The 16,071-nt window shown below is 38.0% G+C and overlaps 1 protein-coding gene across 8 annotated transcripts in view; it reads left to right on the top strand.

The window, feature by feature from the left end:
• The window catches only part of SCLT1 (sodium channel and clathrin linker 1), a 202,189-nt gene that overhangs the window by 45,837 nt on the left and 140,281 nt on the right, over nt 1–16,071 (top strand). For all 8 annotated transcript variants that reach the window (XR_013446457.1, XM_078069232.1, XM_078069234.1 and 5 more), the window contains 3 exons: nt 1,542–1,664; nt 3,817–3,882; nt 9,161–9,231. Coding sequence is in view for 7 of the 8 variants with exons in the window: in XM_078069232.1 (XP_077925358.1) it covers nt 1,542–1,664; nt 3,817–3,882; nt 9,161–9,231 (260 nt within the window). In the remaining variant the exon portion in view is untranslated. The remainder of the gene's footprint in view (nt 1–1,541; nt 1,665–3,816; nt 3,883–9,160; nt 9,232–16,071) is intronic.

Here is a 16,071-nt window from a genome sequence, read left to right as displayed (position 1 = left end):
TCATGGTCTCAGGGTGGTGGGATTGAGCCCAGTGTCAAGCCCTGCATCGGGCCCCGCCCTGAGTGGGGAGTCTGCTTAAGATCACCTCTCCCTCTCCCGCTGCCCCTCCCTACCCCTCTCTCTCTCTCTGTCTCTCTTAAATAAATAAATAAATAAATCTTTAAAAGTTTGGGATTTAGAAACAAAGAGGTAAATGTTTCCTCCTGACTCAAGTCAACAACTTGCTGAGGAACCCTCAGCAAATGGCCAAAACCTGCTCCACTTGTCTTTTTAGATAATAAAAAGAGAATAATGCTCTGTACCTAAGAGCTTAGCATTTCTTACCCTTTTTGGTTTCAGGACCCCTCTCCAGGATGCTTAAAAATTATTGCGGACCTCGAAGAATTCTCTTTTTGTGAATTATATATCTATCAGTATTTATCATATTATAGATTAAAACTGAGACATATTTAAAAACAAATGGGAGCATAAGAACACATTCCAATACCCATCAGAGAGGTGACATCACATCATATAAACTTTGGAAAACTTCAGTGTACACTCCTGAGAAGATGAGAGTGAAAAAAGCAAATAATGTCTTCATATTATAATGAACATAATTTTGACTTCAGGAGTCCCTATATCACACTTTGAGACTTGCTATGTTGAAAGAATAGTTAATGATGTGAGAAAACTCTGATTATAAAATGCCAAGTGAAAATAATACAGTACAAATAGTACACTGTATGATTCCCAATTTTGTTAAAAGAACAGAAATACAAAATTCTCTTCCAAAATCACATTTAAAAACATGAATACATCCAAAATTTATAAAGATGCTTATACCCAGACACTAGCAGTATGTACTATCAGGTGGTAAAATTACAGGTAATTCTTGTTTTCTGTTTTGCTGTCTTTTCCCAACTTTCTACAACATTTATTACTTTTACAATCTGAAAAAAATCTTGTACTTTATCAGGGGCAGTTCTCTTTAGTAATTTCCAAGGCTTACATTTTCTTATGGAACAAAGATAGTGCTTTAAATCCGTATCTCTGATTTAAGAGTTAAATTTTAGCTATGAAATCTGAATAAAAAGAAAATTTCAACATAAGGAATTTTCATCTTTAGGTTTATTCTCTGAAATGCTTTTTTGTTGTTTTATTTGATTTTGGTGTTTTTGTTGTTGTTGTTGTTGTTGTTGTTGTTTGGTTTTTTTAGAGGGAAAGAGAGGGAGAGGAGGAGGGAGGGAGAGAGAATCTTGGGCAGGCATCACGCTCAGCACAGAGCCCAATGCGGGGCTCTGTCTTACATCCCTGAGATCGTGGCCTGAGCCAAAATCAAAGGTCAGGTGCTTAATCAGCTGAGTTCCCCTTCTCTGAATTGTTATTAATCAAGTGTATAACATCAGAAATATTACAACTATACCATCTTTACACAAGTTCCATTTTTATTTTTGTGACTTTATATACAAGAATTCATTCTGTAAAAGAGTATGATTCATTTGTACTATGCAATAGCCTGCTAATAATTTAATGAATTCTTGATTCTTTTTGTTTTATAGGAAAAAACTCAGGCTGTGGAACTCTGGCAGACTGTTTCTCAGGAGCTGGACAGACTTCAGAGACTTTACCAGGAACATATGACTGAGGCCCAGATTCATGTAGTTGAAAGTCAAAAACAAAAGGTAATCTTGGGTTTCATGGTTTTCTTGTATATCAGTTTTCATGTATATCTTCATTCTTGAGAAACTCTGTTTTGAAGAGGAATGCCTAAGTGTCTACTGTGTTATGTATGTTAAATCGATCTTTGCTGGTTAGAAATTTCTTGGACAGTTACAGCAATGCCTGCTATACATTAGGTTTTATAATGTGATTATCAATGAAACTAATCAATTAGTTGTAAGAAGCAGCTATATGATGATTCTGTATAAATGGACCCCCAGAGCTTTTATATTGGCTTATGACAGGAACTATTCATTAGATTATGGCCAATGAAGAAACCTGCTCAAATATAATGACAACACCATGTGAAGTGAAAATGTTAACACTCTTAAAGTTACCTCTAAAATAGATGTCAAGTGGGGGCACCTGGGTGGCTCAGCCATTAAGCGTCTGCCTTCAGCTCAGGTCATGGTCCCAGGATCCTGGGATCGAGCCCCACGTCAGGCTCCCTGCTCAGCGGGAAGCCTGCTTCTCCCTCTCCCACTTCCCTTGCTTGTGTTCCCTCTCTCGCTAGCTCTCTCTGTCAAATAAATAAAATCTTAAAAATAAAATAAAATAGATGTCAAGTGTATTTAGCATAAATTAATCAGAATAGAATTTTACAATAGGAAGAGATCTTATTGGTTATTAAGGCATTCTTTCTATTCAGAGCTAGAATGATTTTTGTATTCTTTCAAAGTGGACATCTAAGCTTTTGCTGTAAACCTCTGTTGACAAGAACTTATTATCTCAGAAGACGATCCATTCCATTGAAAAATCTGCCTCCTTGATCCTTCCATTGGTTCTTTTTCTGCTGGGAACATTGAAAACTATGGAGTATTCCAAATTCTGATTCCTTTTCTATGGATGTTGAGAAGGCAGATGTTTAAATACATTGGTTATCACTCCTTACTTCAATTCTCATTTATGGACTTTTCAAATTCCAGTTTATGAATGTTCCTACTACTATCATCATAATTGGGAATTTCTACCTAAAGGAGTCATAATAATACTTACATGACGCTTTGCAGTTTACAAAATGATTTTTCTATATATGCCCTGGTTTGAAAATAACCTATATGTAGTCTGGGCAAGACCTTTACCTCTGAGCGAGGGGGAATGGGGAGAATGGATAAAATGGGTGAAGGGGAGTGAGTAGGAGATACAGGCTTCCAGATATTGAATGAGTAAGTCATGGGAATAAGAGGCATAATATAGGGAATATCGTCAATGATATTGTAATAGCATTGTATGGTGACAGATGGTAGCTACACTAGCAGTGAGTCATAGCATAATGTATAGAGAAGTTGAATCACTATGTTGTACACTTAAAGCTAATGTAACATTGTATGTCAACTATACTCAAATTTAAAAATTTTTTTAAAAATACACACACACACACACATACACACATGGCATTTTATCAAAAAGAAAAGGCTTTTACCTGTGAGATCTAAGAAACTATTTCTAAAAAAAGTAAGTTCTTTGAGGCTGTTTCCCCATTTAGGTCAATCAACTAAGTCCTGTGGTATTTTTTTCACCTTTATTGTTGTGCTGTAGCTATGCAGTTAGGTTTTTTTGTACAAGCCTTTACAAATAATACTTTGTCCTTATTTCTCCAGTTATCTGTCAGTCTTTAATTCTGTCATCCAGCATATTAATAGCCCCTTCCAGCTTTGTGTCACCTGCACATACAGTGTTTAGTAGGATCATAACAGATAATCACACAGTTTGAAACTTGGGCTTTCAAGCTATGAGACTTTTAAGAAGGGGAGAGAGAAACAATAATTTCTGTGCCAGAGTTTATATTGTAGTTTTTGAGTCAGTTTGAATGTAGTTTTTCAGTATTGTACAATGTCTCTCCAGCATGTCTATTTACTAATAGAATGATTTCTAGAAATAATGGCCTTACATAAAACATAAATAGCCACATTTGTTTCTACATTGTCACCTTATTTAACTTTGTAGTCATTTAAAAAAACCTTATTTCTTCAACTTTTAATTCACACAATAACAGAAGACAACTAAGTTCATCTAGACTTAGTCGTAATGATTTTAGACTTGATTTTAGGTTAATTTTACATATGGGTTGTAAACAGAATGCTATTCATGTACACCTCTGCCTTCCTACTGTAGGATCAATTGACCAATTTTCAACAATTGACCAGGCAACTTCATGTAACTAATGAGAACATAGAAATGGTAAGTGAAAATATCCATTTAGTGTACTTGATATAAACAGATTGTGACTTTAATATTTATTTATGCTAATAAAAATCAATAACAAAAAAGCCCATGTATGTGAAATGAAAATAAGTAGGTGGTACTCTTTTCTCTTTGTCTTTTCCTTTCACATTCAGTAGCATGACAATGTTCACAATACTTACTAGAGATCTAAAGCTAACATCTTTCTGAAATATCACCTAATCTGTTAGTAATCTTAGGATCTCGGTAGGATCTCTTGAGAGTAATCTAGACTGTGAGCTTCTCAGGAGTAGAACTCATGCTTTATTCTTAGTATTTCATTTAGTATGCTGGTAAGTATATGATAAGAATTGTGGAACTGTTAAATGAATAGCCCAGTTTCTTAAAAATAATAGGACATTAAGAATCATTTGTTAGTTGACTGGACATCAGTATTAATTGATACATCTAAATTTCCCTTTAATTTTTTTCTAAAAGAAATGTAATAATTAGCCTTCCTAGTTCTGCTCTTTACCTTTTTTCTCCTCTCGCTTTTCTTTTTTTCTTTTCTCTCCTTTTCCTTTCTTTTGGAATTTTATTTTACCTCATTGTTGAGTAATACAATTATGACATCCCAGGTAATTCCTCTCTTTCCTTTCTTCATTTTGCTTAGTAACTCTGCTAATTCTTGTTAGTACCTAATGAAACTGTCTTTGTTTAGGAGTGGAGTTGTGCCATCAAAAGTAAATTATCCAGTTTTTTTCTACTTTTCAAAATTTTCTCTTTTAACTATGTAAAAAATTATTGAATTTCACCTTATTTCACTTGTTACTTCTAATTACTTAAAATTTTTGATAATATACTTCTTAGACATTTTAAATAGTATTAAAGTACTCCAAAACAAAATGACTGATATCCATAATTAAATCATATTTCTGCATGAAATTAATAGCTTAACCTCACATCACAATTACTCGTTCTCTCAGTATATCTCTTAGAATTGCAGGGATTATATAATCCTTTGGTATCTTATACCATAGAGACCCTATTTTGATATAAGCAACCCCAAATCATTCTGATGAAAGTCAGGGGAAACGAATATTTGAGTATTCATAGGAAAAAAATTAAAAATTTCTAAGGCACAAGAATTCACAGATTTTAGCCAAAACTAAGAATAGGAAGTGATGGGTACAATAAAAGTGATAAAGAAGTGACAAGATGGATGAAAGAGTCGTGTTGTAAAGAACAAAAAGACTATGCTGGTGGTTAAAATAAAGGAATATGGTAAGAGAAATTTTAAAACTTAAGCTTTTTTTTTTTTTTAAAGATTTTATCCATTTACTTGACAGAGACAGTGAGAGAGGGAGGACAAGCAGGGGGAGTGGGAGAAGCAGGCTTCCCTTGGAGCAGGGAGCCCGATGTGGGGCTCGATCCCAGGACCCTGTGATCATGACCTGAGCCGAAGGCAGACGTTTAACGACTGAGCCACCCAGGCGCCCCAAAACTTAAGCATTTTTTTTTTTTTTTAAAGATTTTATTTATTTATTTGACAGAGCGAGAGAGGAAACAAGCAGGGGGAGTGGGAGAGGGAGAAGCAGGCTTCCCGCGGAGCAGAGAGCCCGATGCGGGGCTCGATCCCAGGACCCTGGGACCATGACCTGAGCCGAAGGCAGACGCTTAACGACTGAGCCACCCAGGCGCCCCAGCATTTTTTTAAAGTACTTACTCGGGGGGGCATCTGGGTGGCTCAGTCGTTAAGCGTCTGTCTTCGGCTCAGGTCATGATCTCAGGGTCCTGGGATCGAGCCCCGCATCGGGCTCTCTGCTTGGCGGGAAGCCTGCTTCTCCCTCTCCCATTCCCCCTGCTTGTGTTCCCTCTCTCTCTGTCTCTCTCTGTCAAATAAATAAAATTAAAAAAAAATAAATAAAGTACTTACTGGGTATCCAACAAGACTGCTAAATGTGAAGGGACATAGTTAAGTGATTATAAAGATCTTGTGCATCTCAAAGAGCATTCAGAGAATAGTCGCAGGAGCAAGTTTGAGTCAGAATCAAACTTGAAGAAAAGTACTCATTAAAAAGTTTTCTGATTTCACGAATAAGCTGATTAAGTGAATAGGTCCCTATAGATGTACAATCATTTGATGAGTATACAGAAGTAAATATCCTTCGTGACCAGTGCACATTTGTAACCTACAGAAGGTAGAATCCCTTGATGTGAATGGTACATGAAAGTACAAGTTTATTTACTATGGCTATAGATAAAATGGGAGTTTACATTTCCTAGAGATTATCTTTACTGAAATCATATTCTTTTTTGAGATTTGTTCATCTCTATAAAATTACTCAAAAATATTTTATTTTCTTTTTTTTTTTTGATGTAGTGTTCCATGATTCATTGTTTGCATATAACACCCAGTGCTCCATTCAATACGTGCCCTCTTTAATACCCATCATCAGGTTAACCCATCCTCCCACCCCCCTCCCCTCTAGAACCCTCAGTTTGTTTCTCAGAGTCCATAGTCTCTCATGGTTCGTCTCCCCGTCCGATTCCCCCCTTCATTTTTCCCTGCCCACTATCTTCTTTTTTTTTTTTTTTAACATATAAGGTATTATTTGTTTCAGAGGTGCAGGTCTGTGATATACCAGCCTGAACGTGCCCGATCTCGTCTGATGTCAAAAATATTTTCTAATTGCATATTAAGTTCCTTTCACTATTAAAGATTCTCTAGTTGCAAGAGAAATGTGCATATATCCACAAACTTGTGTCCTACTTGGTAAAACGGATGATACATGAAGTAATCATGATCAGTGATTGAAAGGGATGCTTCCCTGGACCTTTATGAATCTCCAAATTCTAGAATATTAATATAGCATATAATTTTCTTTGTAATGACAGAGAACACCATATTCAGATGCAGTCGTTGAGCTCTACTAGGCTTGCTAACAAGTTAGTTCCTAACACTAGCTTTTTTAAAATTCACAATTCCAATTTATACTTTTCCTAATCACTCTAAATCATTTACCTTTAGGGTGCTCCCAAATGGTAAAAAACACAAGCATTATTTATATTAGAGCCAAGACAGTATATATAATAAAACGTTAACAGTACATTACAGACATAAAAGAATTCAGAGCTGTGAATCACTTTGGACTGAAGTCACTGATAATTTCACAGGAGAATTTGAAATGATATTAAAGGTCATCTATTTCCTCAGATGATATAGGCATCCTTTTATTAAATGCTTTTCAGTTAGATGATCATTAGCCTCTTCTTTAACTATTCCCTGTAAGAGATTTATCACTTCCTCAAAGAGTCTGTTCCTTTGAATTCTGATTATTAGAAAGCTAAAATCTGGGGCATGGGTGGCTCAGTTGCTTAATTGTCTGCCTTCCGCTCAGGCCATGATTTCAGGATCCTGGGACACAGCCCTGCATCAGGCTCTCTGCTCAGCAGGGAGTCTGCTTCTCCCTCTGCCCCTTCCCCCCACTCATGCTCTCTCTCTCAAATAAATAAAATCTTAAAAAAAAAGAAAGAAAGAAAGCTAAAATCTTGTTAAATTTCCTCCCATTGATACATGGTTTCATCTTTTGGAGTAACAGAACAAGCTCATGTCTTCAAATCAACCCTTTAGTTTATTTGCATTGCAAGCATTATGTCTTTCCTGATTCATGCCCAGTGTTGCACCCAATTTTTTTTTAAACTATTCTGGTATGGTATAATTTACCTACCTCTCATTATCTGGCCTTCTTTCCCTGCATGTGATAGTCGGTCTTTTAAATTGTGGTCTGTGAGGGGCGCCTGGGTGGCTCAGTCGTTAAGCGTCTGTCTTCGCCTCAGGTCATGATCCCAGGGTCCTGGGATCGAGCCCCGCATCTGGCTCCCTGCTCGGCAGGAAGCCTGCTTCTCGCTCTCCCACTCCCCCTGCTTGTGTTCCCTGTCTCGCTGTCTCTCTCTCTCTGTCAAATAAATAAATAAAATCTTTAAAAATATAAATAAATAAATTGTGGTCTGTGAATTGAACACTAAATTCTGGTCTGCAATAGTCTGCTTCCCAAAATAAAGATAAAAATGCAGTCTTCAGACTCTCTTTATGTTTCATTGGAGGCATTCATTCATTTATTCCTTAAAGGTGTAAGTACTTAGAATACATTAAATCATGTGCCAGTGACTGGAAATTCTGGGAGAAGGTAGTCTTCAAAAAAAGGCTGGTATTGTAGCTATGAACTTTAAATTTAGTGTTTGAATATAATGCAACGTGCATTGTAAAAGTGCATATAAAGTTTTATCAAAGTGCAGAAAGGAAACAATTACTTCTGTCTTAAAGTGAATGGATGATGGCAGAATCGAATTCCAATTCCAGAGGGAAATAAAATAGTGTATTAAAAATATGAAGTCCGTAAGATTGGGTAGAGTATGAGAGAAGCACAATGAAAACTGCTTCCGGGAGAGGCAGTTGGAAAGATGTATGCATGATCTGTTGGGATAGGAAAAAACTGAAATCAAGACTGTCGATTAGGAGGTAACTATAGTCTAAATAACATTGCCCATAGGCATATAGATAAAGATGATAAGGATAAGGAATTTGTGCCTTCATGGTAAAATCATCACTTAGAGAAGAAAATCAATTCCCTTAGAAAAATTTTTTCTACACTTCGAAGACTGCCTCAGTATCTTCTGCTAGGTTCCTTCTCAGGCTAACCCTGAGAAAAGGATTCTAATGCATGTCATTTATTTAGGAGATAATACCAAGGAGCACCAGTAGGGGAATGAGGAAGTGAGACTGGGAAGAGAAAAGAAGGCAGCCAAAGGGTTTCTAACAATCATGCAAATTAATACCTTGGGTAACTGAAACTTAATCCTACCAGTGGACTCTGGAAGCCAGTGTAGAACAGGCTCAGACTTACTCCACCATGGGGCACAGGAGGAGTTTGGGATATTTACACACCAGTTCTCTCCAGTCACTGTTACCCAGCTCTTCCAGAGCAGGCTGGGGACATGAATTCTACAGCACCTGTCATCTTCTGTGCAGTTAGGTAAACAAAGAAGGCTCGAATGGCCAAGGAAAACCATAGACATCAAAAAGCAGTTGCAGGTAGTTTGAAGTGAAGCAGGGTCCACTGAAGTAGTAAAGTGAAGGCAAGGAAGGATTGCCAAGGTTATATTTTACTGTCAAAAACTCTAATCATTATCATGACTCCGTTTTTTTCTACTTATATGCCCTACAGTTAATCTTTAAAGATGTAGTTTTAAGTGTTCTAATACTGAATGTTTCTATTTTTTTTTCTTGTGGCAGACTAACCAACAGTTTCTGAAAGCAGTAACTGAACAAAATGTGGAAATTGAGCGACTCCGAAAAAAACTTAGGTATTTTCAAAAATGAATTTTTTTATTTTATTAATAATTACTTTTCTTCAGAGTAAGTAATGATGCCATAATTTTTCTATGAGCATTTTTTCTTCCCTTTTAAGCTTCTGTCCATAGCTTTCTGTATGTATGATCTGTTAGTACCAGAAAAGACTGAAATCAAGATGGTTAGGAGGAGGCAACTATAATATCTATGTGAAGGGATGTTCCATGAAGGTAAAACCAGTGCTTATGGAGGAAAATCAGTTCTCTTAGAAATATTTTTTCTGCACATATCTTTTATTCCCCAATAAGCAGACCCTGAGAAAACGGTGTCAAATCATGTAGTTTATTTAAATGTAATACGAGGGAGCACTAGTAGAGGAGTGGGGAAGTGAGACAGGGAAAAAGACAAAACCAATAGAGGGTTTTTAAAAATCTGGCAACTTAATACTATACATATTTATTGTGGCCCAGTGGTTTAATAATCATTGCACTGACTTCACAGGAAAAACTTTTTTACTTTTTGTTCCCCTTATTCATAATACTTAAAATTCACAAGTATAGTCATAATAGGGTTTTGCTCTATGATGCAGTCATTTAGAAATATCTTTAAATTGTAATATAAATCAACATTTTATAAAAAATGTAAGTTTCTGTTTGTTAAATGAACCTTGCTATTTATTTTTTGTACCGTCCTGTATTTTGCCCCACAAAATATTTTGCTTTTTTAAAAAAAGAATTTATTTGACAAAATTTTATGTACCACTTTTTATATTTTTATTTTATTGCCTTTATCAACTTTTTAATTTAATTTAAATAAATTTACTTTCTTTTCCCCTAGACATTTCTACTTGTGGGCTCTTATTTGGTCCTCCTTATTTCTTTAGATGTTACTGATTTTACAGTTTAAAATAGTAATGGCTTACTTAATTGCAAGATTTTATTCTTTTTTTCAAGATGGAAGTAGATTTTTTTAAATTATAAAAGTAATATAAGTCCAGTATAGAAAACTCTAGGTAGTATAAAAGTATAACAAGTTGCAGTATAATTCTGGCACTAACCACAGTTAGTCCAGACTCCACAAGTTACTAGCATAATCCCCAAGAAGACTACCCTCACTAAGACACAAGTTCAGGGATCCCCAGGCCACCCACACCCCTGACCAATTGGCTATAAATGCAAGTGTTCCCACTAACTACCCAGGCTCAGTAATTCTCTAGAATGGCTCAGGGAACTCAGAAAAGCACTATACTTATGATTAGTTTTATTATAAAGGTCACAGATCAGAACCAGCCAAAAGAAGAAACCCATTGAGTGAGTTCTAGGAAGCTCTCAAAATTTGAACTTTCATGTCCTCTGGACATGGAACCAGGGAGCATCACCCTCCTGGCACATCACTGTGTTCACCAACTAGGAAGCTCAGCTAAGACTTGGTGTCCAGAGATTTTATTGGATTTTTATTATGTGCATATGATTTATGTTAAATGTAAATAAATTTACTTTTTAATATTTCTGAAATGACTGCATCATAGAACAAAACTTTGACTATACTTCTGAAATTTAAGTATTATGACTGATTGAATCATTGGCCACTTGATTGAACTCAATCTCCAGGCTCCCTCCCCTCCCTGGAGGTCAGGAAGTTGGGCCTATATCACATGGCTCAAAACCCCAATGTTCTAATTACATGGTTGCTCTTTCCAGCATGGCCCAGCTCCCATTCTGAAACTATCTAGGGTCCTACCTTGAGTCACTTCATTAGCATAAACTCAGATGTGGTTCCAAGGACCTACTGTAAATAAAAAAAGATACTGCTACTATGGGGGGCGGGGGGAGTAGTGAAGGGCTTGCAATTTTAAATAGAGTATTCAGAATAAATCTCACTGAGCAGTTGAAATTTGAACAAGGACTTGAAGGATGTGAACAGATTATCCATACAATACAGGGAAAGTGTTCCAAGTATAGAACTTGCCATTGCATAGTTGGAAACGTGCCTAAGGAACAGCAAAGAAGCTGGATGTCTCTGTGATCTATTGCTGAGTAGCAAACCATTCCAATACTTTGTGACTCAAAACAATAACCCATTTAGTTTATGATATGGGTGGGACAATAGAGCAGTTTTCTGGTCTGGGCTTACTGGGCTGTATCTACTGGACTTGCCTATGTGTCTCTAGTCAGGTGGTTGGTCTGCTAACAGTTAGTGTAGTAGTTGGCAGTGGATGATAAACCTGTCTGGCGGGGGATGCTTGGCAAGATGGCGGAGGAGTAGGAGACCTGGATTTCGTCTGGTCTCAGGAATTCATCTGGATAGGGATCAGGCCATTCTGAACACCTACAAACTCAACAGGAGATCGAAGAGAAGAATAGCAACAACTCTCTGAACAGAAAAGCGACCACTTTCTGGAAGGTAGGATGTGCGGAGAAGTGAATCTGAGGCGATATTTGGGAGGATAGACGGCGGGGGAGGGGGCCTCCGTCAGCTGCTTCTGGCAAGTGATAGAGCCTCGGAGCACAAAATCGGAACTTTTAGAAGTCGGCTCCGCTGAGGGACGTCACTCCAGTGGCTAAGCGGGGCGTGGAACCCTCGTGGGACAGTGTGGTCTCAGGGCCCTCAGGATCACAGAAAGACCGGGGGTGCCTGAGTGCGACAGAGCTCCCAGGTATCGGAGCGGGGAAGCCGGCTGCAGAGACGGAGCCGAGGCGTGGGCTCTCAGCTCGGGGTTGCCATAAACCATGATCCGAGGCACAGTCGGGCCGCTGCTCCTCCAGCCGGGACCCAACAAGTGCCAAATCCAGGGAGACTCCCCTTCCTCCCCCGGGAGGAGCGGCACAGGAGTGCACCGCAGGGATCTGCTGGGTTTGGAGACTCCACACCGAGTTGGGTGCCAGAGATAGAAACGCTCGGTCGCAGGCTGGGTGAGCATGGAGTCGGCCGGAGACCGGGGAGACGGGAGTGATTGACTGCTTTTCTTTTTTTTTTTTTTTTTTTTTTTTTTTTTTTTTTTTTTTTTAAAGATTTAATTTATTTATTTGACAGAGAGAGACATAGTGAGAGAGGGAACACAAGCAAGGGGAATCGGAGAGGGAGAAGCAGGCTTCCCGCTGAGCGGGGAGCCCGATGCGGGGCTTGATCCCAGGACCCTGGGATCATGACCTGAGCCGAAGGCAGACGCTTAACGACTGAGCCACCCAGGCGCCCCAATTGACTGCTTTTCTCTGGGGGCTCACTGAGGAGCGGGGCCCCGAGCTCTCGGCTCCCCCGGGGCGGAGGCTGGGAGGCCGCCATTTTCACTCTCCGCCTCCAAAGCTGTACCGAAAGCTTGCAGAGAACAAAAGCTCCAGAGAGCAAACCCGAGCAGATTACTTAGCCGGGACGGGCAAGGGCGGGGCAATTCCGCCTCCAGCAAAGACATTTAGGAACCACGGCAACAGGCCCCTCCCCCAGAAGATCAGCGAGAACAGCCAGCCAAGACCAAGTTTACCGATCAATGAGAATGGCAGAACTCCAGCGCTAGGGGAATAATGCACATAGAATCCATGGCTTTTTTACCACGATTCTTTAGTCTTTCAAAGTTATTTTTTTTTTAGCTGTCTTTTTTTTTTTTGAATTTTTCTTTTTCCCTTTTTCAACCAACATCTTATCAATCCCTTTTTTAAAAATCTTTTTTATTTTTCATTTTCAGAGTCATATTCTATACCTTCATAGTAGTTACCGTTATTTTTGGCATATATATATAAGTTGTTCTCTCTTTAAAATTTTGAAATAGTTTCTTCTAACAGATCAAAATATACCCTAAATCTCTAGTATATGGTTTTGTTCTACTCTCCTGCCTGATCACATTCTCTCCCTTTTTTTTTTTTCTTTTTTTTAAATCCTCTTCTTTCTTTTTTCAAAGAACTTCTTATCAATTCCTTTTATAAAATTTTTTATAATTTTCATCTTTACAGTAATATTCCATCCCTTCATCATATCAACCCTTGTTTTTGTACATATATAAGTTTTTCTTTCTTTAAAATTTTGGGAGACACTTTCTTCTAACAGAACAAAATACACCCAAAATCTAGTGTGTGGCACTGATCTATGCACCAGCCTGATCATATTTGATCATATTCTGTTTTTTTTTTTTGTTTTTATCTTTATCTTTTTCTTTTTTTTTCTTTTTCTTTTTTCTATCTTTCTCTTTCTTTTCCCCCGGCTACAGGTCTTTTCTGATTTGTTTAGAGTATATTTTCTGGGGACGTTGTTACCCTGTTAGCATTTTGTTCTCTCAATCTATTCTCCCCTGGACAAAATGACAAGATGGAAAAAAATCACCTCAACAAAAAGAACAAGAGGTAGTACCGACTGCCAGAGACCTACTCAATACGGACATTAGTACGATGTCGGATCTAGAGTTCAGAATCATGACTTTAAAGATACTAGCTGGGCTTGAAAAAAGCATGGAAGTTATTAGAGAAACCCTTTCTGGAGAAATAAAAGAACTAAAATCTAACCAAGTCGAAATCAAAAAGGCTATTAATGAGGTGCAATCAAAAATGGGGGCGCTAACTGCTAGGATAAATGAGGCAGAAGAGAGAATCAGTGATACAGAAGACCAAATGATGGAAAATAAAGAAGCTGAGAAAGAGAGAGATAAACAACTACTGGATCACGAGGGCAGAATTCAAGAGATAAGCGATACCATAAGATGAAACAACATTAGAATAATTCGGATCCCAGAAGAAGAAGAAAGAGAGAGAGGGGCAGAAGGTATATTGGAGCAAATTATAGCAGAGAACTTCCCTAATTTGGGGAAGGAAACAGGCATCAAACTCCAGGAAGCACAGAGATCCCCTCTCAAAATCAATAAAAATAGGTCAACACTCCGACATCTAATACTAAAACTTACGAGTCTCAGAGACAAAGAGAAAATCCTGAAAGCAGCTCGGGACAAGAGATGTGTAACCTACAATGGTAGAAACATTAGATTGGCAACAGACCTATCCACAGAGACCTGGCAGGCCAGAAAGGACTGGCATGATATATTCAGAGCACTAAATGAGAAAAATATACAGCCAAGAATACTATATCCAGCTAGGCTGTCATTGAAAATAGAAGGAGAGATAAAAAGCTTCCAGGACAAACAAAAACTAAAGGAATTTGCAAACACGAAACCAGCCCTACAAGAAATCTTGAAAGGGGTCCTCTAAGCAAAGAGAGAGCCTAAAAGCAACATAGACAAGAAAGGAACACAGACAATATACAGTAACAGTCACCTTACAAGCAACACAATGGCACTAAATTCATATCTTTCAATAGTTACCCTGAATGTAAATGGGCTAAATGCCCCAATCAAAAGACACAGGGTATCAGATTGGATAAAAAAAACAAGACCCATTGATATGCTGTCTTCAAGAGACTCATTTCAGACCCAAAGAACTCCCAGATTGAAAGTGAGGGGGTGGAAAACCATTTACCATGCTAATGGACACCAAAAGAAAGCTGGGGTGGCAATCCTTATATCAGACAAATTAGATTTTAAACCAAAGACTGTAATAAGAGATGAGGGAGGACACTATATCCTACTTAAAGGGTCTATCCAACAAGAAGATCTAACAATTGTAAATGTCTATGCCCCTAACATGGGAGCAGCCAATTACATAAGGCAATTAATAACAAAAGCATAGAAACACATTGACAAATACAATAATAGTGGGGGACTTTAACACCCCCCTCACTGAAAAGGACAGATCAACAAAGGAAGATCAACAAGGAAATAAAGACTTTAAATGACACACTGGACCAAATGGACTTCACAGACATATTCAGAACATTCCATCCCAAAGCAACGGAGTACACATTCTTCTCTAGTGCCCATGGAACATTCTCCAGAATCGATCACATCCTAGGTCATAAATCAAGTCTCAACCAGTACCAAAAGATAGGGATCATTCCCTGCCTATTTTCAGACCACAGTGCTTTGAAGCTAGAACTCAATCACAAGAGGAAAGTCAGAAAGAACTCAAATACATGGAGGCTAAAGAGCATCCTACTAAAGAATGAATGGGTCAACCAGGAAATTAAAGAAGAATTTAAAAAATTCATGGGAACCAGTGAAAGTGAACACACAACTGTTCAAAATCTTTGGGATGCAGCAAAGGCAGTCCTAAGAGGAAAGTATACAGCAATACAAGTCTTTCTCAAGAAACAAGAAAGGTCTCGGGTACACAACCTAACCCTACACCTAAAGGAGCTGGAGAAAGAACAGCAAATAAAGCCTAAACCCAGCAGGAGAAGAGAAATAATAAAGATCAGAGCAGAAATCAATGAAATAGAACCAAAAGAACAGTAGAACAGATCAACGAAACTAGGAGCTGGTTCTTTGAAAGAATTAACAAGATTGATAAACCCCTGGCCAGACTTATCAAAAAGAAAAGAGAAAGGACCCAAATAAATAAAATCATGAATGAAAGAGGAGAGATCACCACCAACACCAAAGAAATACAAACAATTATAAGAACATATTATGAGCAACTCTATGCCAGCAAATTAGATAACCTGGAAGAAATGGATGCATTCCTAGAGATGTATGAACTACCAAAACTGAACTAGGAAGAAATAGAAAACCTGAACAGACCTATAACCACTAAGGAAATTGAAGCAGTCATCAAAAATCTCCCAACAAACAAGAGCCCAGGGCCAGATGGCTTCCCAGGGGAATTCTACTAAACATTTAAAGAAGAATTAATACCTATTTTTCTGAAAGTGTTCCAAAAAATAGAAAGGGAAGGAAAACTTCCAAACTCGTTTTATGAGGCCACCATTACCTTGATCCCAAAACCAGACAAAGACGCCATCAAAAAGGAGAATTACAGACC

The sequence above is a fragment of the Halichoerus grypus genome, chromosome 3, assembly GCF_964656455.1.
Source record: "Halichoerus grypus chromosome 3, mHalGry1.hap1.1, whole genome shotgun sequence".
Taxonomy (NCBI): Eukaryota; Metazoa; Chordata; class Mammalia; order Carnivora; family Phocidae; genus Halichoerus; species Halichoerus grypus.
This window is presented reverse-complemented; position numbering and strand designations above follow the sequence as displayed.